This window comes from Andrena cerasifolii, chromosome 2 (assembly GCF_050908995.1).
Source record: "Andrena cerasifolii isolate SP2316 chromosome 2, iyAndCera1_principal, whole genome shotgun sequence".
Taxonomy (NCBI): Eukaryota; Metazoa; Arthropoda; class Insecta; order Hymenoptera; family Andrenidae; genus Andrena; species Andrena cerasifolii.
The window spans coordinates 7330211-7354344 of record NC_135119.1 but is presented as its reverse complement, the minus strand read 5'-3'; the positions used below and the strand labels follow the sequence as shown (position 1 = coordinate 7354344).

The following is a 24134-nucleotide window of genomic DNA, read 5'->3' as shown; positions in this document are numbered from 1 at the left end:
GACACGTGAAAATGTTAGTTAAGTGTTCCACTACACGTAAAGTACTAAAAATCAATGCCATCTTGCAATTCATAGCTTGTATAAGCTTTATATACTTATACATACATAGACATATACTTTGTCTTCGAATCTCCGAAATAGATTTTCGGAGAGAAATCGCAACGTAGCGAAAGCCGTCAATGTGAAACTCTCACTAAGGAACAAGTCACACGTATAGAAGCACGTACACACCTTTCAGCATTTCAACACATTTCAGACTAGTTCCTGAGTTGGACGCTGTTCATGAGCAGAGGCCGCTAAATTCAGTTCTCAAATTATGGGTCGGTAACACAGTTTGAGTGGTGACACGAAGTTCCATAAGATGATTAGTCTATTCTATACTTCGTCGATAATAACAGATCCTGATCATGGAATTGATCAAGATCTTGCTTGTCGATAATTCTCAAATAATAAATGAATGAAACTTCGAGCACTAATTAATACAAATATCGTTCTTTCATTATATTGCTAAACTTGAATATAATATATACTATTTATACTTCTAATATTTATATCACTAATATAATAAATGGCGAAAGTGTGTTTGAATATTTGTTACTCAATCTAGGACCAGGAATAACATATAGGATACTCTTTATCCCGATTTCTTTAACCGATCTGAACCAAATTTTGCACAATTACTCTCTAGAACCCTGCGGAAAATATAGGCTACCATGAAATCTGGACATCCCACCCCTTCCCCCTTATTTCACCCTCTTGACACCCGGTGATAATCGAAGTTTTATCCGGGCAACGTCGGGTACTTTAAACTAAGTAGTACATAATATGAAACCGATCAGCAACTGCAATTAAATACCTTGCAATAACATAACGCAAGTTTACTTTCAACTACCACATTAAAAAGAAATAAAAATTTATTCATATTTTATTTTAAACTCTTACTCTCCACTTCGACCTTAATTTAAACAAAATTCTTTCGACTCTGGGTCAGGCAACGCCTCCAGAAGTCATCCCCCTCGTTGCACACCGCCGAAAGCAACAAATGCAGGAACAGCTTGTACTCGAATGGCAGTAAAGGTAAGGAAGTTACTACCACTTCCATCGCGTTAGCTAATACCGAGAACAAGTGGGCACTTTTCGCGTGCAAGCGCAAAACGACACCAACCACACGAGTAAGAGGCGCGAGATCGCTTCCGCCTCGGAAAGATCTTTCTTTCTTTCTGATCGGGAAACAACTCTCTCCCTGGCAGTGAACTTGTGGCTATCGTGCTAGTGTACCCGTGGCCACGAAACCGGCCGGTTCGAGCTCCCGATCGTTTCGTCCCCCACATACAACACCGCGCACCTCCTCGACGATTTCTCCTCGATCCTCAGCAATGTTCTTCAGGTGCGCGATCTTCGTCGGTCTCACCTCCGTTGTCGCGACCATCATCTATCTGACGCCTATTCCAGGTCAGTTCCATTGTTGACTAACGTCGACATTTTCCGCGGGTTCCACGCGCCCCACTGAATACACACTCCATATGTCGTGATCGCGGGCAAATCGCAGATTCCAAGGACTCGCAGCTAGTTAATTATAAATAGGTTCTCGCGACGGAAGCGTAGTGCGCGGTTGTTAAATTCGATGGGAAGAGTAATAGCTACGCACCGAGAGTGAGAAATAAATGTTAATCGAATGTAACAGGGTGTATACAACTGCTGATGGACGCGGGAGACTTTTAAACCGATGATTGTAGAGGAAGTGCAGTATATTTGGGATACCAGTTTGTTTAAGACGAATAAAAAAATGCGACAGAGGATGGGAACAAATGAAACCGCGTAATATCATAGGGGAGGCTAATAAACTTTTATACTTCAAACTCTCGGTAATGATAGAAAACAAAGAGTAGCTGAAACTTTGGTCTAATTGAAAAATGACAGGAAGTATCGATTTCGTTAAGGTGCAGGTAATTTGGATTACCGGTATTCTAATTTCCCTTCACTTTGTAAGCTTAAAAGGAACACATGTAGATAATAGAATTATTTTCTTTTACGATGTAATCAGGCTGAAAGCTCACAATACAATTAGGAATAATCTTAGGTAAGTATAAATGACCAGCGCTGGCCAAAACCGACGTGGCGCGGCGGTAGCCGTTACGCGTGTAATAAAAGCATCGATAAGCTTTGGAATATTCCAAATTACCTTCACCTTCGGTATTCCAAATTAGCAGCATGGCACTGAAGCCTGAAACCTCGTACCATACTTTGTATTCTCGAAGTTATTGCAGAACTTAAACGGAACCACAGAAGGAGCATGCAAATGAGTAGATAAGGTGTTAAGCGATACCTCGGTATTTCAAATTACCAACGGTACTCCAAATATGGCTGCACTTCCTCTAGATATTTGTCTAATGCTTTTATTTAGGATCGCTCTGTTAGAGATAGCTTTAGTAAATAGTTGTTGTCGAACGAGAGAATGTATATGTGCAGAGAGATTTTAGATGCAACCATCCGAGGATTCTGTATTGAAACTTGACGCGGTGAACGGCCTAGAATGAAGACTCGCGCGCACCTCTTGACCACTTCTGCGTGAAGACCCTCATTCGCGAGCAGCGATGTTGCTATAAAAAATGCAAGAACCGTTGCAAATGCGCGATTTAGCTTGGCCTGCATCCTTCTATGTCACGAGCATGCTCTCGCGTTCCATTCCACGCGAACTCATGGCAGGAGGAGAGCCACCGTTTTGGTGCTGACGAGTTCCCGGTGTGTAAACCTCTGATCCAGTCTCATGCGCCTTTTAACGTGGAAAGTTCGCTAAATGTCGCGTTGAGGCTATCCGTTTCCCATAGAAATTTACGCTCGATTGAAATGTTCGGAATCGCATCGATCTTGGTTTCATAAATCGAACGACTGCCTTGTGTCACCTTGGAGGGTCCTCGAAAGTTTCGACGATGGGTAAAGGTGCGGTAACGTCACAGACAGATGACAATTTGCAACACGCTTCAAGCTCAAGCACTTAAAGATCGACTATAAATATTTACTGCCGACGAAAGTTGTGCGTGAAAGCGTTGCGTCGCCTATGTAACACTTTCTTCCACTTTTATCGCGGAGTCCCTCCTACTGCAAGCTTTAATTCGGAGTCCGCAGGCTTTTTAATCGATATTTACGAGGCCAAACTGTCGTCCTGCCGACTGTTTTTATTCACAGATCTGTGAAATCGCGATTCCGTTAGACCTTACTTTCTCCCTCGTGCAACGATGCTGAAAAAAATTTTAAAAATCAAGGAGATCCGTTTACGCGTTCAACTACATTCCAAGATTATCTTCGGAATAACCATTTGCGTACACTTGTATACGCCTGCTATGAAATTCCTGCTAGGATCCTCGGATCGCAGTGGAGTGGCGAAGCAGTTTTCTTTACCAAGGGAGTGGTTCAACGACAGATATTTGTTTTTGGTAAAGGCAATTAGGCACGAGGAGATAGAACTTGACTTCCTGGAAATCAGTTTCACTTCCAGGAAAGCAATTCGTGGGGAATTGTGTAATTACGCAAAGAAGAAAGTATCTTTTTCATCGCTGGGTACTTTTTCTTGGGAAAATACTGTTCGCGAGCGAGCAAGTCTCGCGTTTCATTCACAGGGGGACACTCCCAATCCGAAAATGTAAAGCGTATTGCAGTACCTACGCAAAGAGCGATTTCTTTTTTCTGCGGAAATTCACTCTGGTGGGGTGAAATTAGCCTTAACAGGGGCACTGTAATTTCGTATGAAAATTTGTGTTTTTTTTTCTCTCGGAAACTAAACAGAGGATTTATTTCAAATTTCGAGGGTATTTTTGTATACTTACGAACGAAAGAAGGTACCATTAGTTAGCAAAAAAAGAAATGAAGAGTCCTTGCAGAAAACAAAATTAAAAAAAAAGTTTTATTGGAAAATATTCTACGTGCCAATGGTAATACTATCTATAGTAAAGAATCTGATTTTTCTGAATTACAGTGTTTTCTGCAAGGACTCTGCAATTATTTATACGATTCGCAGACTCTCCATTTCAAAAGTTGCTATGCGGCGTGCAGCATAGCCGCTGTTCTATTTGTCCGAAACAAGCAAACTAAACTGATTCTTCTTCTTTAGGAAATTGCTCAAGTAACGAAGCTCAATTCGTAGGAAAAACTGCAAAATTGACAAAATCACGGAACCTCAGAGAAATGTGCGTACTTTGCATTTGAATTTGCGTTTGTTGATTGGGGTTCCTCGCTTAAAGTTATCGCGTCAGTTATAACGCTGTGAGAGGGAACAAAACATTAAATACTTATGAGAATTGTTGAATTCTTAAAGCTTTATCGCACTACCAAAAGAAAAATACAGTTATTTTAAAAAGAAACAAGATAACTTTAAGGGTTGATTTCATCCCTTCAGAATGAATTCCCGGCGAAAAAGAAAATTGCTCCCTGCGTACTTTAACATGCTCTCCAATCGCGCGAAGCATCATTAAAATAAAAATTCGCGTTTCTCTCGTCCTCGCGAGATATTGTCGCCGATTTAAGTGGCGGTGTTTCGAAGCACAGTCTTTCCAAGACACGAATTGTATGACGAATCAGGCATCGTTAAACTCGAAGAGAAGTTTGAAAAGCGAAGAATGCGAGTCAGCCCTCGAGATGAAAGTGAAAGCGGCCGCGCATTGCGCGAACACGTCGATAGTGGGTACTGATGTACATATGAATGCTTCGCTGTGTTTCTCTTCGTTTTTTGCTCCGCCGTTACAAAAACCGCCTTCGCTCTATAGGAATTAATTAAGGACGCGCTGAGCACCCGGGTGAAATTTAATATTGGAAAACAACGCGACGTGGGTCCCTGCGTCTTTCGTTCCGCGTCCCATCGATTCAGCTTTCTAACACTCGGATATCAGGCGCTTCGGGACACGGCGGATATCGGTGGTCTATCGCTCACACAACTTTCCGTGTTTACTTATGTCATTACGCAAATTTTCCACAGCCCGCGCTGCTCGGGGTAGCTCTCGATCGATCGGTGACGCTTTATCAGGTCTTTCAACGAACCAACTTCGAAGCTCGTCCAAGTCGTTAATTTAATGAACCTGAGGAGTTAGATGCACATCTTTCGAGGTACGCCGCGGGTTCATAAAGTGAACGGCTCGTTGAGTGGTCATAAACGGCGGGCTTCTAATGAACCGTACAGGCTATTTCGAACGTTGTTGTTTAATTTGACAAAAGCGGTGCCACCGCTTGGCAAGACGAAATTTCATCACAAAATGGACTTTCCAAAATGGAGCAGTAACGAAACGATGACTCAAATAAGTTAAAACTACTTTCAGTTCACGCATCTCTACGCAACAAGCTCTCTGATTTATGATCAGGCTCGGTTACGGTGCACCGATGTCAAAACACTTTAGATTTATCATTCTTCTCCACTTCCCAAGCCTAATTACTCGCAATTAATGCAATTAACCGTTCCACCCACGTAATACAGTGCTCGGGCTCAGCGACGGCTACACTAACCGCAAGATTAATTGCAACGATCGCTTATCTAATCCCGCTTCAATCATCGCACACAACCGTGTCATCTTGTCACCCGTTTCAAATCCACCTAATCTCTCCGAAACAACAGCGACATTTGAAAGGACGCGTACAGTGCATCCCATCGGCGGCTGATCACCGACAAACGACATCCCATTTACTCGGTGACATTCGCCAAGAACAGAGCCAGCGACTTTCAAGCATCGTGACAAAGAAGTACCCAATCGCCAATTAGGGTAAATTAGCCGAATGTGAGGACCTCTCTTAATACGAGACCCCAGCTTAGCTCAGCTACAGAACTCTCGAATATCATAGAGATGCTATTTCTTTACTAACTAATCGTGTATTTGCTGTTTCGTCCGCACAGTGGCATTGTAATCAATTAAGCGTCTCGAGCAAGCATATATTTCTGAAATACGTTGCAGAAAGTTTTCGAAGTGGTTCGATTAAATTACAAATACCTCTAAAGTGGCAACTGTATAATGATTTTCACAAGTACTGTTTTATAGTGCTTGAAATGGTGTTCAAGGCTTATTAGTTGTATATCCCTAAATGACGAATTAACTTCGAAGTTACTTAAGAGTTATCATGTTATTGTTTCCGAATATGAGACCCGTGAAAGTTCAACCGACGAGAGTGAAGAAGAAATTGTTCTGAATGATGAAAGTGATTCAGAACGAAAATTATAATGCAGAATGACTGTTTTGCACAGTTCTTGATTCTTCAGATGTGCTAGGTGAACAATGGGTTAAGCGTGCGTATAAAGTGTTACGATGGGCGTGGTGGGCCCGCGAAGACTTCGGCAGTGGGCCCACGAAGTCTGCGGTAGCGAAGAAATACGATTTCCCATGCCGAATTTATAAAAAAAAAAAGAGAAAGAAAAAGTAAGTTTTGGGAAAAAACAAACTGGGTGTCATATTAGGAACCCATTTTTTTTATCTGCCTATTTGAATGACTTTCATTTTTATTTTATCACGAAGCAACCGAATCTTTGTTATAGTACTTTCCAGTAGCTTGCTAAAGAACATATATTTTCCTTTTAGAACGCGTATCGAATTTTAATAAAAGTGTTCTTAGTCGCGAGTTCTGTCGTTTTTAAGAGATGGGTCTCATATTCGGCTAGTTTACCCCACCATTCCGCGAGGTGGCCGAGTAAGCGGTTGCAAGTAGAAAGCGTCGTTCGATCGGCAAGGGACAGCGGCGTCCGAGAAGAACGGCACTCGTTCTCCATCCGGCGACGCCGAGTTCCTGGCTGGCTCGAGCGAAAGTGAAATCCTCCTGGACCACGGATGATCGGCAAACACACTGGGCACGAACTCGAGAAAGAGAAAGGTGGACGGGATCGGGCAGAGGTAGAGGGACAGAAAGTTTCGGGAGATGAAAGTGTGCGTGCACTCCCGTGCAGCCCGTAACGAAGCCCAGTGTCAAGACACTTAGGCGTGGAGCTCTGGCTAGGAGCCCTCCGGGCAACTTTCACTCGCCGTTTTCGCCGCGGCTGACACATATTCCGAGTTTTACCCGGGGTCTCGCCGAACAGGGTGGCGTCGCGACGATTGTCACCGGAACCAGTCAGTCCGCGCCAATTCTTGCCGCCGAACACCAGCTGAGGAGAGCGAGTCCCGGCGGGATGCGACAGAGGGAGAGAGAGAGAGAGAGAAAGAGTGGAAGGGGAGGGTGGGAGGGTGAGGGAAAGAGAGGGAAAGGTTACCTCCGGTTTTGGCAACGAAATTTAGGCCAAAAATCCTCGTCAGTCTTTAAAGTGTCTTGGCTACGATCGTCTCGGGCACACACGCGCATCTGGTGCCGGTGCAGTGGAATTAAGTTTCTTTTTCTCATCGACGACCATCCTGGCTGGGCCATCTTCGCTCTCACTCGCGATTCCCTGCCTCTCTCTCTCTCTCTCTCTCTCTCTCTCTCCCCACCTTTCTTTTCATTGCTTTTAAATTTCACCTGCACGCGTTAATCAGTCGGCGACGGTGTTGGTGGCTCGACGACGTGGCATCGATCAAGGCTTACGAAACGCGGAAGTCGTTCTCCATGCTTTGCTCCAACGACTTTGCTCCTTCAGTTTAAAGCGCTGGCTTTTTTAATGCCGCGGCTATCGGTCGAGGAAACTGCTAACTAGCTCGGTGCATCGGTGCCCGTTTAGCATTAAGGTTTCCACTTTCCATGCATCAACTCTATTAATTCTCGTGGGACGGATATTACGCAATGTTTGATTAAAGTGGATCACGAGAACCGAACTTTCCGAGGCGAAATATGGTAACCGGTGCGGTAACGGTGATTGCTGGTCTTACTGTTCAATTAGATTGCGGGCGCTGTTTGTATTGGGCGGTGTGAAAGGGCACGAGTGACGTAGCTGGGGAATTTCGGGAGCAGGATACTCGCGGAACAGGCGAAATGTGTGCTGGGGGATGTGTAAATCAATCTTGCTGAAGTAATTCGTAAGTGTCGGTGATTATGAGAGTGGGCTAAGTCAGGAATCGAGAGAAACGAGTTCATTGTTTATTTCGTATTGCGTGGATTTAAGTAAGCAAAGAATTCACTTTTTTCAATTTTGTACTCAGACCAATTTCGTAATCACCGGCGCGATTTTCATGTACTAATATGGGTGGCTTGTTTCCAGTAATATTGTGTTAATATAACTAACTACCTATACTTCTTTAACCCCTCCTCGTATCTACCCCATTTACACTCTAAATTAATCGCAAGAGATTAGACCACAATATAACACCTTATCTTCAAGTGTTGATAGCAATTCTTAGCTAGAATCCATCGTTCACAAAAACAGATATAACTTCTCTACTCCTCAGAATATTAACCAAATCCCTGCACCCTGCATCCTGCAAATAGCTTCACTAGATTTTTGTTAAAAGTAGAATGCACCCAAAAATACTATCCACAGTATCTATTCAGCGCAGGTCCCATCATCGCACCGAAATTAATATTCCATCATGCCGAATGTGAGAAGTAACTCTACCCTAGCACCCAAGACGAAATAACTTCGATATAAGTGGTGTTCAAAATAAAGTTTAAGCTGTGAAATAATAAATAATATAATTCTGCTAAAAAATATTACATCTTAAAGTCAATATCCCACGAATTAGAGAGGGTCTTGTAAAATAGACCAGTGCCACCAGCATACCACTCAAAGCCTGCAACTAAGTGTTTTATGCAGGCACATAAAAGCCTGAGGTTTAAACTTTCTTCGGAACACCACTGTATTTCCATTCGCGACCAGATGAAACAAACGAAAGTGGCATCACACTGCCCGCCGATGGCCGACAGAGGCAATCCTAGGCTGTGTGCGTATCGCGCGGGAAAAGAACTCGCGACGGAGAAAGGGAAAGGGAGAGAGGACACCTTGGTTCGGTTCTGGCAACGAAATTCGGTCGCGTGTTCAGTTCTTCACGAGAAAGTGCAACGGTGCTCACCGAGTTTCGCGTGCACGGGGTTAAGCTGCGAAAATCGCGATGCAGTAGAAGGATGGGGTCCATCCTCATCATCCATTCAGTCACTCGCTGCTTCTCCTGTGCATCAGAACAGGACCCACTCCTCTCGGAGTCTCTTCCCGGTGCCAATCGCAGTGAATCCTCCATGTTACCGCAAAGAATGGCTTCTTAAAGCGTTCGTAACTGTAATTAGTCATCAGCGGTCATTAGTAGCATCTGCCCCGTTCCAAGCTTGCAAGTAGAGTGTAAACCGTCGAAGCAGCTTCTTCCCAAGCACGATGTTCTGCGTAGCACTTGTTACCAGACCGTCAGTAAGCAGCTTCCTCCCGATCTCGATGATCAGCGGCATCTAAAGCTCCCAACCGTCGCGCTGATTTCATATCACGGCTTCGTCAATCGACTCGTTCATTCCCTGGTGACCGTTCGTTTCCTCGCCGCGGTGGAACGCCACTGCCTTCGCCTGGACGAAGGTGCACGCGTGTGGACAGTGTAATAATCACAGCAGAACTCGCGGCTAATTAAAGTCGCCATCGGATGCCGTGACAGCCGTGCGGCGGACCGTAATTCACAGACACGTGACCGAATCACGCTACGGGGTTGTACCACGCGGGGATTATACAAGATTTTACGTAATGATAATGACCCCGTTTAATTGGGGCCAGCGGAGTGATCGAATGGCCTTCATGTATCTCCCCTGGACGTATTATTTAACGTGGCCTCGCTCGCTTTCTTTCTGCGTCGCTATTGTTTCCCGAGGAACCGTGTCGGGCGGGAAAACTCGTTAACTTACATCACCAAGGTCGCGCGGAGAGAAACCATTTCCCTGCAACCGGGGCCTTTTCCAGCGCGAAGGAAGCTTCTGTCCTGGTCTTAACGATGCGTCAGATTGGAATGATTATGCGGAGAACTTGGTCGGGATGAGCATTGCGTTCCCTTTTCGTGGGAAATTTCGTCTCCGCGGGTCGCTGCCGCGGCAGTGGACGAGGTGAAAGATTCTCGAATAGGAGGTTAAATCGATAGAACGTTCTTCCTTGAGAGTGGGTGGGTTTTATATTCAAGGCATCGCCGGAGCTCTGTGGGACAAGTTAAATGGCCCCGTTAGTTGACTCGTAAGAATACAATTATGTAATATGAATTCTCAAACGAGGATTACCATATTCTAATTTCTAAATTGCATTACCAGTTGAGCATCCTTTGTGGAGCAGTGAAAAGCAAGACAGTCATGGTCATTAATGAGGGCATTTACTTTTACACCGCTAAAGAAGGGCAACGCGGACGGATATTCACCAAAAGAGAAGCGTTCGTTTCCCACAGCGAATTCAAATAATCAGTGTCGTTCTCCTCGTCGATAACATTCTAAGCCGATATTACATAGCCGTAGCTGTGACATCATCGTTACGTCCGAGCTGCTATCGTTACATCACGGGTGTTAGCTTCTTTCCTGCCCAGTGAACGGTGCTCCAGGTTCCTTTTAAGTTAGAACGTTCTAACACCTCGAACGGTTTCCCACGTAGAGAAAGGATAGAAAAGATGAAGCGAACTATAGACGCCTGGGAGTCTCGATCCGTAAGAAATCAGCGGACAGAAGTCAAGCAGCTTCGACTTTCATCTTCACTCGAGCGAGACCTTTCGTTTTTTCTCCTTCGTTTCGGTACTAACTTTCACCCTACACACTTCGTTATCCCCGTCGTCGATGCCTCCTATCGATTTACCCGTCATCCCCGGGCCATTGCTTAAGAATCACCAGCGCGGCCTGCAATACATCTTCACCGGCGCTTCAATCCCGGCTCCCATCGCCTTCGAACGCGATCCGATAAGGGAGGGTTAATCGCTGTGCTCGTTTCCGAAACAGGGGACGCAGGACGATAATTCTCAGAAGTCTGGGCAACGGGAACGTTGCTCTTGAGATTTTCTGGGAACCCAGCGAACGCTCGGGGAGAATGCAGTCACCTGCTGTTATCGTTGCATAACAAACTGGGTTGACGATGCAGTTCTCGGAGGGTGGACATTACGCGATCGCGCCCTCCACCTATGGCGCACGGGTTCTGGTGGTCGTCTTTATGGTCGCGGCTGCGGCCACCTTCTTGCACGTTAACAATTACAGGCCCAGTAAGTTCATGGCGGGACCTTAAGGGCATTCGCAACTGGCAGGGATGTATTCCCAGTAAGGGGCCGGCATGTCAAGTAGATACTGGGACTGATCGAATCCTTAGATAATGAGAGAATTATATATAGCTTATTAGCTGATGATGGATTATGCAAGGCGAGAAATTAGGGTACGATGATTTTCCTGTTAATAATGATAATAATAATACGAGGGTGGACATGGATCATGGCATTGCAACAGCAATGGACCAAGGGAAGAGGTTTGAAAGGGGCTAATGTTCAATAATAATGGGAAAAAAATCTTAATATATTAATCTGTTAGGCGGTGTGGTCCCCAAAGTTTAAAAATGTTACGTTTTTTCTAATACCTAGTATAAAAAGAACACGTAATCTCTGTACCCTATTTTCTCGCGCTGTATAATTCATTAGCAGCTAATAAATAATCTATATACACATCATTTTCTCATTATACAAGGTTTCGAACGGTATTAATATTTACTCGCTATGGCGACCCTCTACTGAGAATGTTCCCTCGTGAGACACTTTTCTAACTCGTCGCTGGGGTTTCGGATGTTCACTTTGAGAAGGCAAGGAGGCTTTAACCCTTTGACTTGCACTAACGAGTCACTATCGTGTTTTATTTAAGGAAGTTAGTGAACTCTTTCGTAATAACTTCGCAGATGATAACTAGCTATTCTATTATTTTTATTAGTATTTTGTATTATTTATTTTTTATTTTACTATGATTGTTGTTATCGTCCGAGGAATTGTAAGGCAAAGGGTTGAAACGATGGACAATGTGTGAATGTGCTTGAAATACTAGTTACGAGGCATACGAATATCAGGAATATATAAATCGCTGACTGTGGGAAATTTTTTTACCAATTTCAGAGAAAAATGACGACATAGTTTCCAAGTTATGTAAAGTAATTTAGGGTTTCGAAGGGGTGCTGCAGAATGTATTACAGCTGAAAGGATGGAATAATTTGTGACCCGTTGGCACGGATGTACTATTCGATTTAGAATAGCAATGTTAATTTTTTCCTGTTACATTTGTGTATTTAATTTTACGTTACTTCACTTTTATTTCTTGAATATCTCACTAATATTAGATAGCAGTCCAGTGTTTCCCCACAATATTTGGATATTTCACTTCATCTATTTCGTCTGTTTATCTCTCCTTTTTTTATTTACAGAGCAAACATTCCTCTCCTGCGACAGACCATGCCACCATCTAGACTGGCCCATGATTTGTCGAGTGAAGCTCACCCTCGAGGTCTTTCAGTCCCTCAGCAAGTAAGACAACAAACCTCTCTCTTCAATATTACCTTATTTTTCTCTGTTTCTTCTAATTACACAAACGTCCCTGTTTATTCTACGCAAGTCTCAGAACTTTCGAAATGTGTTACAAAAAATTCGGTAATAATAATTGCCGACCGCATCAAGCACGCACCACATCGACCCTTTGAAGTACGGAATTGTATCACGATTTTACGCAGCGCTGAAAGTGAATGCCTGAAACAAGCAACTCCACGCATTGTCTCAGCACTGCGTAACAGAAAGGAGGAACAAACACGCGCTGCAAACTTTTACAATTATTTAAATCCCCTACCTGCCTTTGCTCATCCTGACACTCGGCTTATCTGCCTCGCATTATCAAGAGACGCGGCTGTCATAACTGTACGAGCGTTTAATCATTTCAATGGGAATCATCAGGCGCGAGTTGCCCGTTGCAACAGCCGTTACGTAATTCCTCGGCCAGCTGAAATGCGGAAGGCCGCGCGGACACGCGGCGCGCGCTTTATCTAATTGCTCACCCAGGCTTTTGATTTATTGCTTTGATTCTCTTTGCGCAGATCGTGCGGCGACTGTCCACACAACGGGACAGCGTGTCTGTCGAATCACTGCGTGTCAGCCGATGGACAGAGACGAGGAATCCTTACGGCTAATCGACAGTTGCCCGGCCCCACTATTCAGGTATTACTAGAAATCAAGCCTTCGACGAGAGATTAACTCTCGGACCTCAGACGGATAGTTTCCCAGCATTTTGTACTGTATAATTTTCTCCACGCACACCTTGGAATTCGATTTTACTATAGATTCTGTTCTTGGTATGACTTAAAGTGATTTATTTTCTTCAAGAGGTAATCCTGATAATACAGTAGTGAAGATATTTATTGCGCCACACTCGAATATTTACCGCGTGACCACCTCCAGCTTTTTTACTACCAGTATTCGTAAATTATTTTTGCGCAATTGTTTACTAAGTAGGGATACTGTGTCGATATCTTGGATAAAGTAAATTGGATACCAAGACGTGGATTTGGGGGTGGTGAAATAAATAGTTCCTATACTGTAAGCAACATATCGTTTTTTAAGAACTGAATTTAAAGATTTTCTTCAAGTAAAGTAAAAAAAAGATTGATCGATTTGGCCGAAATTTTTAAGTAAATAACGCGTGTTAATAGTAATATGATTTTATTGAGTTCCCCTTAGGGTTACAAGTAAAACTCTTTCCACGTCTCTGCTCTCCTGTACATTCATTCCTTAACTTATCTTACTTCTAATTCTTAATCTATTCCCCCGCTCCCTCTCCTCCCTCACTCTCTTTCTCTCTCCACTCGCTCGCTCCCCTCTCTTACCCTACGCTTAAGCTAGTCTTATCCGAACGGTTTCGCCTCTTAATTCTACGTTTGTCGCCCTTACTTCCGCTCGCACCATCCGCCTTCGACTTTCACTTCCACTCCTTCACTCCATTCCTTCTTTCGTTCCTTCCTACCTTCAACCCTCCCTCCTTCCCGCCCCCTAATAACGCGTGTTAATATGTTATCTCAACATTTTTAACGTGACAATTGTAACAATTATTTTCTACCATAAAGTAAAAACGGGCAGTTTTATTTACTTTTAGTGTGCTTCACCCGTATACACGCGATATGTGGTTTTATATTTAGGGCGGCTCTAAGTGGACCCTCTTATCGCCACTCAGAGTGTTAAGAAATCCTGATGGGCACTTAAGCTTTGATCGAGTGTTAAAATGAAGTCGGGGTTTGTCAGACGTTCAGCAGGTTTTAGTTGAAAAATTGATTTCTACAAATTTCACGTTCTTGCGAAGGCACATTTCTGCGCCGTTTTATTAACAATAAACTTTCATGAGGGTTTAGGTTTAGGGGAAGCTTGGCGATGTGTTGGTGTATATTCTATCTTTCAGATGTTCTGAAATTCAGGCTAAATTTTATTCTTCTAGCATGCGCGCTATGCTCCAGAGTTCGTAAGTATTGTTTAAGTAGGTATTATGTATTGACACCCCGCAAAAGTAGAATCATTCTTCAGAGCAGGAATTAGAGTACCTAGAATCTGGGAAACTTTCGCAATAGCGATTCAGTTCCGTGTACTATCAGTAAGTCTAATTCATTGCTGAATTAGGGAAGGGGAGGGACATGAAATTATGTGAAAGCATAAGTAGAACGTTGCCTCGAGGTATATTATACTTGTGCTCGCACGAATCGAGTTTGTGCTATTACGTAAACGAATTCGCGGTGATGGGGACTCGCCCCATCGAAATCAGAAAACTGGATAACCTACCAAGTATTTAAAACGTGCACGAAGTAAACGATAACGGGAATTAAAGTCGAGGAGGCACATCGGTATAGATTGAATCTGAACAGGGAACCGGTGAAGTCTCCTCGACATGTTCACTCTCATTAGAAGATCGACTTACAAAGTACGTTGCTTCGTTACCGTCGACGAGCTAGAAAGCAGCACTTCATCGTGAAAAACGAGTGCTACATCGAACACGTAACTCGTTAGATCAGTAAGCTAGCTTAAGGAAAGCATCGTATGTGTTGCTAAAAATAGATAGCATTTCCCAGATGGAAAACTTGATAAGTCGTTACATGTAAAACGAATCTTCGTAAAAACAACTTGATGTACGCACCTACATCGTGCTTCGACTCGTTACATCATCGAATTGTGTAACATGCACATTAAATTTCTCTTTTGTAATGAAAGAAACCAAGGTATCATTACAAGTTACAGTAAGTTCAAAGTGGCAACGAAAATCGAGGTACACTCTAATTTCGTTTAAAAAAGAATAATTGCGATGGACACAGTCGTGCCACAAATTCTGCCCCTAATGAAAATGACTTTGTATATAAAAAAAATTTATAATTTCTTTTTTTTCTAACGTGAAGATATCATCAAAAGGCACCCTGACGCCTCCAGAAGGGAATTCCCCGCGGGCGCCAGGGTAGTTGTGGGATTTTTACCCATTAAAACCCCACGGCCCTTAAGAAATTTTTAATAATTTCCCTGTAAATATCTCTATTATTAAGGCCCATTGGCACAAACGCTCGGACACCTGTTTACTTATTTTCGACATAGATCTATCGTGCCAAGGCTCATCAAAATCGATGTCTACCACATGGTGTCCTCCCCTTGTAAGATCTATTGCGAAGGGTCGGTGAGAAGATCTAGCGCTCGGATCTATCGGGAAAGGTTTAAAGGGTGGACCTAACGAGAAATTATGAGTTGGTCCTTTGTCACAGGTTGGGGACGATCCTTGTCTATTAGCCGCAACCTGGCGCATAGCGTAACAACGTGCGAATTTTGAAGAATAATGTGTGCGCACATTAAAGTGAAAACCTTTCATCGGCGACTTGCCAGCAGCATTTAGATAACGTAACTCGAAGACACGCCACGGAACAAGTTACCGTAACGACTAAGATGCGCCGAAGTAATTGCAACATCTCGAGACAGGCTTTCCTACTTTCCAGGTTTGCGAGAACGACATCTTGGTGGTGGACGTGATTAATCGGCTTCCGGGTAAAGCAGCCGCGATCCATTGGCGTGGTCAGTCTCAGATTGAATCACCGTACATGGACGGTGCGCCTTTGGTCACTCAGTGCCCTATACCGAGCTACACGACGTTCCAGTACAAATTCCGCGCGTCCGCCGCTGGGACTCATCTTTGGCACGCGCACGCTGGTAATTGAAAACACAGCACCGTGAAACTCCATTTACATGCGAAATTCGAGGCTCGAATAGCTGGAGCTATCATCAACTTTCTAAAAGAAAAACCTCGCGTTCCTATTATTTACAAATCACAGTTGGGCATTATTCGAATAAAAAATCATTCGTTATTCTCGAACAACTTCCTTTTATTCGCAATTCTTATTCGAGATCAGGCGAATAAAAATATATTCGTTTTTTTTTCGAATAACTTCCTTTTATTCGTTTTTTTTTCTCGAATAACTTTCTTTTATTCGAGATCATTCGAATAACTTCCTTTTATTCCAGATCATTCGAATAACTTCCTTTTATTCCAGATCATTCGAATAACTTCCTTTTATTCGAGATCATTCGAATAACTTCCTTTTATTCCAGATTACTCGAATACAAATTTATTCGAATAATACCCAACTCTGTTCCGAACTGACATCTGAACGAGGAATTTCGATCTCTGCCACATTATTGAGATATTAATATTAAAACAATCACTCATAATAACCCCCAATAGAGCTCACTTAAAAAGTTTCAAAGCAACTTGTCCACCAGCAACACAATCCTTTAAGAACGTAGCGTAGACTTTAAACGGGATACTAGCCAGTCTACATTTCTTCGACAACCTCGTGGAAGGCTCAGTGTGGTGAATTTTCAGGGGCTGACGTCGCGAATGGGATCTTCGGTGCTTTGATCGTGAAACAGGCGGACGTAAGAGACCCACAGCGTGCTCTTTACGACATCGACGAGCAGAACCACGTGGTACTGGTGACCCCGTGGCAACACGCAGAAGAGATCACGTTCACCCAAGGGCGCGCGAAGCCAGCGATTCTTCTGGTCAATGGTAAAGGACGCCAACCGAATGGACCGAACGTCCCCCTCGCGACGTTCACCGTGGTCCCAGGACGACGTCACAGGTTCCGTGTCGCGAATGCTGGCGGTGCTGGATCCTGTCCAATAACGATTTCCATCGATGCTCACCCCCTTCTGCTGATTGCCCTGGATGGGCAGCCGGTGGAACCGCGACAAGTCACATCGATCACCTTGGCTAAAGGTATGCAAGATTGTGCATGGTGGAAGCTGTTGTTGATTCAGTTGGCTCACTGGTGGCTTCTTTGAAGGGGCTCTTAAAGATTTCTTAGCTTCTTTTTTAGGTAGGAAAACAGAGTGATTACTGAGTTTATTACAGGAGTTTATTACGGGAGTGTATTAATATTCGAATAACTTTTTTTTTGAGTCTCAAGATACGAGACTCTTATATTTAGCGTGGGTAAAGGGGGAGGGGGTGGTAACTGGGGTAGACTTGTACAAAATTTGTGCATGTTTCTGGAGATTTCGCTGATGTGGGTTAGGTTTAGTCGAAGCTAATTCCGCATGACTGACTATAGATACCCCTCATTCCCTTGTTCACTTACAAATTAGGGGAGACTGGGGAGGGTTGATACGTTTTTGAAAAAAATGATTGTGTAAACGAAACTAAATAATATTTTAATGATCTCTTTGCATATTTATATTCAAGATTCTATTTCTTAACAAAAAGTAACATGAATTTTTTAAACTGAAACAAAGAATGTATCAAGAAATGCTATTTCGTAAATGATGTAGAATATCTCAAGCCTCTCACCTGTGGGAGGGTTGATACACAATAGTGGGAGGCACGAGACGTAAAAAAGAACAGTTTATTTACCAATTTCACAATAAAATTCCTCTTTCGTCCTTATTGGTTTATTTTCATTAATAATTGCAAGTACAGCATTTCTAATATCATTAGGTGTATACATTTAATGCGCCATTAAACGGCATCTATTAAAATATACAAATTTCCGTCATAATTTGTTTGCTGGAGAATATCTATTACAGATTACGCAAGGTTAAATCACTTTGGGAAGGTACGATACATGTATTAAACCTCCCTTGAATGTATGTCTCAGACCCCCCCAAATGTAGAATTTTAAAACTCTAACAACACTTAATTTTAAACTGAAAGCAACGAATTGAGTGAATTTTCACGTAAAATTAATATTTCATAAAAATCAATACACAGTGACAAAAGCCTTATAAAATGAAGTATAAACTTACGTTTCTGAACATGAAAATGCACTTGCTTTAATAAAATAATTTCACGCTAATAAATCAGCTTGAAACAATCATAACTTAACGCGATCTACAAAGCGTCCTCTATGCAGAATCGTACGCTTCTCTTCTGTTTTTTTTACGTGGGAAATATAAGAATGTATCAAGCCTCCCTATGAATCAATCTTCCCCAGTCTTCTCCACTTCTCTCTCATATTTTACTCATATTTTGGATATTGCTTGGTTTATAAAGGAGTACTTGTACTCTATCAGATATTCCATTCAAGATACCCTGCATACACCATTATTTAAAGTACACACATGCTATTTCCGCAGCTCCTGTTTCAATCTCATTCACACAGTTTCTATCTCTTCTAAACCAACCCTACTTCCACCAAGGGGATGTATCTAAAACACCAGTCACGAGTCACCGAAGTATTCCCTCTGAGAATCCCACAATCGATCGTATCTGCACAGTCCTGTCCCGCATCTCCATTCTCCTCCCAACTCCTACATTCTCTTTCCCACAATTCTATTTATCAATTCTTGAAAATCTTCAATACTCACCACCTCCATCGCAGGCGAAAGAGCAGACTTCGTCCTAAAGGCGAACAAACGCGTGGCCTCTTACTGGATGAACGTGCACACGTCCAAGGAATGTGGAACGACGCCCGTAAACGGCGTCGCGGTCTTGAGGTACAAGGGAAGTTCGATGGAGGACCCGTTGGCCACTTCGGAGGCTATTAACCAATCGGAGAACGAGGGGACGATGACGAGTCGTCTAACCATGACCACCAATCCGGCTGAAAAGTGCGAGAACCCCGAACATCTGTGCGTGACGGAAATGAAGGCCTTGAGGAAGATGCCCAGTCATCTAGCGCAACCCAAAGTGGACGTCACCATACGTTTGCCGATTAATTACAAGCTCCAAACGAACGAGATAATAGGTGAGTGGTCGATGTGTTCGACGTCTGTCAGCGCGGGACCAACGAAGCGGAAAACTCCGGAAGATCTAATTATCTAGCGCGCCACCGAGTCTCGTGTCTGACTTATCGTGTCCGCATTCACTTAATCGTCGGTTTCAATGTCTGGCCTTGTCCATCGTGTTTCACTTTCGCTGGCGCGGTCAGTTATGACAGTTGTTGAAGGATTAATTATTGGCGACTGATGCTTGATGGGATAAACGTGAGATAGGGGAGGAAAGAAGGCTGGAGGTCTGCTGGCTTGTAATTTCCGAGGAAACAGAGCGCGTTTGCTGGTTAACGTGTAATTTTTACAAGCCGTGGCGAAGGTGACGATTAAATGATACTAGGTTATTGCTTGCGACGAGTGTTGGGATATGTCGAAGTGTGTGATGAATTAGAGGCTCCGATTATTTTGGTTTTTTAGCACAACATTTGTAGTCGATATTGAAATCTTACTTGTACTTATGATTCGGAGTCAGAGAATTTGAAGCATTTGTTTAAAAAGTATCCTAACTTTTCTTGATTACTTTTTTTTAAATAATATCAATAGTATTGCATGTACTTAACCTTAAGACTCTCATTCAATTTTTTAAAATTGAATCTTTGTTATTAAAAATGATTTACATTTTCCACGAAATATTCTTTGCACGTGTCTCAGGTAAAGGTGGGGTAGGACCGAGAGTTCTGAACGTGAACAATGCCACCTTCACGTTTCCATCGTCACCCCTCTTGACTCAACGTGCTGACGTCCCTGAAGAAACTCTGTGTGCTTCCTCGTCCGACGATGACGACGCCCGTAACGAGAACAACGAAACTCCGTCACCGTCGTCGCGACGCTGCCGTAGTGACGGAACTGTGGCCGACACGTGTGAATGCGTTCATTTGAAGTACATACCGCTTGGAGCCACTGTGGAGATTATTCTCCTTGATCAAGGTAATGAACGTTAATGCTTAAACGATTTTATTTAGATTGACTCCTCTGCCCCCTTGTTTGTTGGTTGGTTTGTTTGTATGTTTGGTTCAAACATATCAAATCTTGCGATTCAATTATAACTTCAATAGACTTGAAACTTTGCAGGCGCGTGTAGTTATGATTACAATACAAAATTTAAAAAAAAAACTCACCCCCGAGGGGGTGAATAAAACTGCATCCCCTACAATTTTGATCCATAACCATGAAACCAATCGACTTGAAATCAGCCTCTCGTGTTAATCTCGAACGCGACAAAAAGTCGCTGCGTTGCCTCGCGATTTCCGTAAATACACAATTTCCGTCACGTACCTATATACGAATAGTTTAATTTTTTAAGATGTTTTTATTTGCAAAATCACGAGTCAAATGATACTGTTAAAATTTTCAATTAATTTTTAAATAACTGTAATCCTTTCTGTTCCAATTTCACATTCTTTCTCCTCTACTTTGGTTTCAATATCGAATTGAAATATTAGAGTGTTTGATTGATAAAAGAAGGGGTGGATTTGTGTGTATAGGCTAAGTACGCTAGGACGGACATTTTTGGGCCAAAGAAATTGAAAAACGTTTAAATCCAGAGGCTTAAGACAACTTTAAAAATAATTAACTCTTTTCCATGTAGCGAATTAGCAATAAGTCATACGTGAGCTGTGATACTGAATTAATTTTAAAATTGTGTCAACTCTTTTAAATTAAAATATTTGATGATATTTTACGGAGAGGCGGCAGACGCTTTTTAGCATAGAGTCACCAAATCTCCAAATCCGCGCTTGGATAAAAGTTTCACTTCTCATAAATATCGTGGGTCACCGTTGACCCGCGTGGCACGGAGGCTACATATTTTTCAGAAAAAGATTGAAGTCTGAGAATGTTTACTTGTCATCCCCGTTAAAGAATGCCTCACTCTGCACAAAGTTTTTTTTATAGAAAGTTAGAAATCGACTAAATGAAAAAGAAAGCAAACCACAGTGTCCTCGGGTTAGAATTAAACTTGAAGAATCGCGTTGGCAAACCATCTTTCGAGATACCTCATATGTGTAACATTCTAGGGCTTCGTTCATGATGAAACGAAACGGGGAAATTAGATTTCCAATTACTACCGCGGTAAACACGCTCGCGCAATTTGAGACAACCTTTCGTGGTCTACCAGTGACTCTCAAAGGGAGCTCTTGCAAGTGGTGATCGATGATGAGCATAAATAAAACGCAAATTCTAACAGGAATAGTTGAAATGATTTTCAAGCGAAAGGTCCTTTATTAACAAGAGGAGAGTTAAGTAAAATGACTTGGAAGAAGAGTCTTCGCGGAAATGATTTGAAAAAACCTGGGCAAGGGACCCGAGCAAACTCGGTGAAGCTTAGCCTTGAGTTAAGAGCCTTGATGTAGTATATTGCTGTTCCTTCTGGAGGCTGGAAATATTGATCGCTACTTTATTCTATTCCCAAGAATTGTTCCTCCAAGAATACATAAGGCACACTTTATTTAATACAGACCTGCTCTTGTCACAAAATCTTCTCGAATCTCTGCGTCTCTCGGTTTAAATTAAATTTCCGCTATACCGTTCTACAGGGTCCTAAGAAAAAGCATTTGCAGAATAATCACTTTATAACATATAGAAGCAACCAATACCTAAAATATTTCAAAATAACTTCACTCGAAGCTGTATAAAAATTCCATACAATTGAAAGTCCCAGGCAACGAAGCTTACAAACGTCAAATGCATTCAACCCCTTCAATACTGTGCCAATACCGACGAAATTATTTCTTCCCCAAGGTGGCGCCGACGACGTAGTCTACCACTTGCACGGATACAGTTTCTACGTCGTAGGAGCAAGGCAATTTGGACGAAGCGTGTCTTTGCAAGAACTGAAGAATCTGGACGAGAATGGGAAGCTGTTCTCCAGGAATCTAGACTGTACTGTAGCCAAAGACACCGTGGTCGTTCCCAAATTCGGAGCTGTGGCCATTAGATTCAAGGCTGATAATCCAGGTAGGACTGTCGAAACTTCAGAAGAATTTTCTCGCAGAGAATCACTAATTACAGCTTTGGACTCAGGGTCGGGTCGATGATACCCTTCGTTATTTAGCTTGCTTTAATTAATACCGAAAAATTCCGCTTAACGAGAACTTGGTTGGGTTATCCAGGTTACTGGATTCTGAGGGACGAGCACGCCGCTGATTGGACTCGAGGTTTGGACGTTATTCTTCAGGTTGGAGAGAGGAATGACGTGGTTCCTCCTCCAGAGGACTTCCCCAAGTGTGGGTCCTTCGTTGGACCCGACTACTTCCTTATATAGACTGCTAAGTCCTTAATATTTCACCTGTATATAGCTGTAAATACGTGCATAGAGACTGAAACTATATATATATATACTATATACGCATCGAAGCCTTTATTTCATTTAGCTTCTTTGTTTTACGAATCAAACGGTTTGTCATATTGAACTGTGACGGAAGTGGGGAAATGTATAGCCCTTGGCGAAACTCTGTATCTCATTTTTCACGACGAATAAATGGCATCATGCTACTCTATTCCTTTTCTATTCCCCTGGTACCTAAACCCCTTGCGCCTTTCCTTCTTTCCTCTATATTCTAAAGAAAGTGTACAACGCATCACAGTGTTTCGCCATTAATTCATTTCTCAATGTAGTAGCATCAGAAGTCCCCCAACTGGTCCACCGAGATGTAAACAAGCTTTTGCCAAATAAAGTCCCCCAGTCATTGCAGCCTCGATCGAATCTCTCCGCGATGCTCTCAGAGTCCCCTCGCGACCTCGACCCAGAAACCAGGAAACAGAGGAACGTTCACGGCGCGGTTCATTTCGGCTGCAACGTCACGTTCTTAATAGTGTTCCGACAATAACCACCGTCCCGGCAAATCCGATGCTGGCGTGACTAAATAGCCAAGGATCGGGCTGCTGTTCAGCCTCCGCAGTGATGTCCTGCCCTGCCGCCGTCTACTCGCAAACGGCCACTTTGCTCTCCGCACCCCAGGAGATCCTCCTCCTGCAGCACAAGGTCTTCCGGGAGTACGCGAAGATCGCCGTTGGTTCAGACTTCATCCACACCCTGCCGTCCTTCTTGATCCTGGCCGCTGTGGCGATCCTTCTGTGGAGGAACCCACCCTCTTTCAATAACCTCGCTCAGGCCCTAGCCTCCACGACAGTGTACAAGGCGCTCCAGGTACCATTCTCGATAGGCTTTGAAAACCTTTGAAAGCCAGTCCTCCCGAGGTAAACGTCTGCTACGTGCTTTCAAGGTCACGGTCAGCTGGGTGCTGGCGATCACGGCCCTGTGGCTCTGGCTGATCCTTCAGGGATTGCTTTATTGCTGCGTCTGGATGTACTGGAGTTACGTGAGTAGAACTTTCGATCAACAATTCGTAACCTGTGAGAGTGAGGCGAGATTGATCCTCAGTTGGAGGCGCTGGGTCTAGAAAGACCCCTAGCGTGACGTTACCGAGTGCGATGGGTAGCAGGGAAAACTTGAGAAATCGAAAGATTGCTTCTCTGATCTAAGAAAAAGGACGTCGATTAAAATCCGTATGGTAGGGCTGGTAATACGGGTCCAAAGTGACCCAGGCACTGGGCCATACTCGAAGGTGTGGAGGCTTTAGATTCGTGGAGAGTCGGCCCGGTTTCAACGTTGAATTCGCGACTAAACGAGGTTTCAGGTGAAGCTGTGTTGAGGATCTTCTTGGAGTGACAGCTCTGAGACACAGCTTTGAGGAAGAAGAGTTTCGAGGGCGACTTCTTGGTGGAATAAATGTGGTCGTTGACTCCTTTAGTCTGACGTGTAGCTTGCGTGCGTCTGTTTGGTCTTACGAGTATCGAGTGTGCGGATGGGAAGTGGGACACATAGTGACAAGTTGTGTTTGAGAAGATTGAGGATGAATGATGTGGAAGAGTTTGGAAAATGGGATTTTTTTGTACGTCTGGAATTTACTTGAAACGGACTTTAAATTACATTTTGCAGTTGTATGCGTGCTTGTAATTTGTTTAAAAGCCTTTTGAATACATGTGAGGATTTCGTTTTCGGTTTGCAGTTTCTGTATCGCTAAA

General features: G+C 43.2%; 1 protein-coding gene across 2 annotated transcripts; it reads left to right on the top strand.

Annotated features, from left to right (window-relative positions):
- The first annotated feature begins 1115 nt into the window (after positions 1-1115).
- LOC143378706 (uncharacterized) lies at positions 1116-22601 on the top strand. 2 transcript variants are annotated; one of them, XM_076830626.1, is made up of 10 exons: positions 7243-7314; positions 10813-11069; positions 12263-12362; positions 12923-13043; positions 15839-16049; positions 16723-17118; positions 18719-19084; positions 19761-20036; positions 21849-22064; positions 22220-22601. In XM_076830626.1, exons 2-10 carry the CDS (start codon positions 10946-10948, stop codon positions 22369-22371), a joined length of 1962 nt encoding a protein of 653 aa, XP_076686741.1. In that variant the 5' UTR covers positions 7243-7314; positions 10813-10945; the 3' UTR covers positions 22372-22601. The 2 variants fall into 2 exon arrangements, with proteins under 2 accessions (XP_076686742.1, XP_076686741.1); XM_076830627.1 differs by lacking the exons at positions 7243-7314; positions 10813-11069 and adding an exon at positions 1116-1452.
- The last annotated feature ends 1533 nt before the right edge of the window (positions 22602-24134 follow it).

Coding starts and splice junctions, on each gene's coding strand:
- LOC143378706 (XM_076830626.1), top strand. CDS start 10,946: ATGCAGTTCTCGGAGGGTGGACATTACGCGATCGCGCCCTCCACCTAT. Junction 11,070..12,262: donor CGTTAACAATTACAGGCCCA/GTAAGTTCATGG, acceptor TTTTATTTACAG/AGCAAACATTCCTCTCCTGC. Junction 13,044..15,838: donor TGCCCGGCCCCACTATTCAG/GTATTACTAGAA, acceptor CCTACTTTCCAG/GTTTGCGAGAACGACATCTT.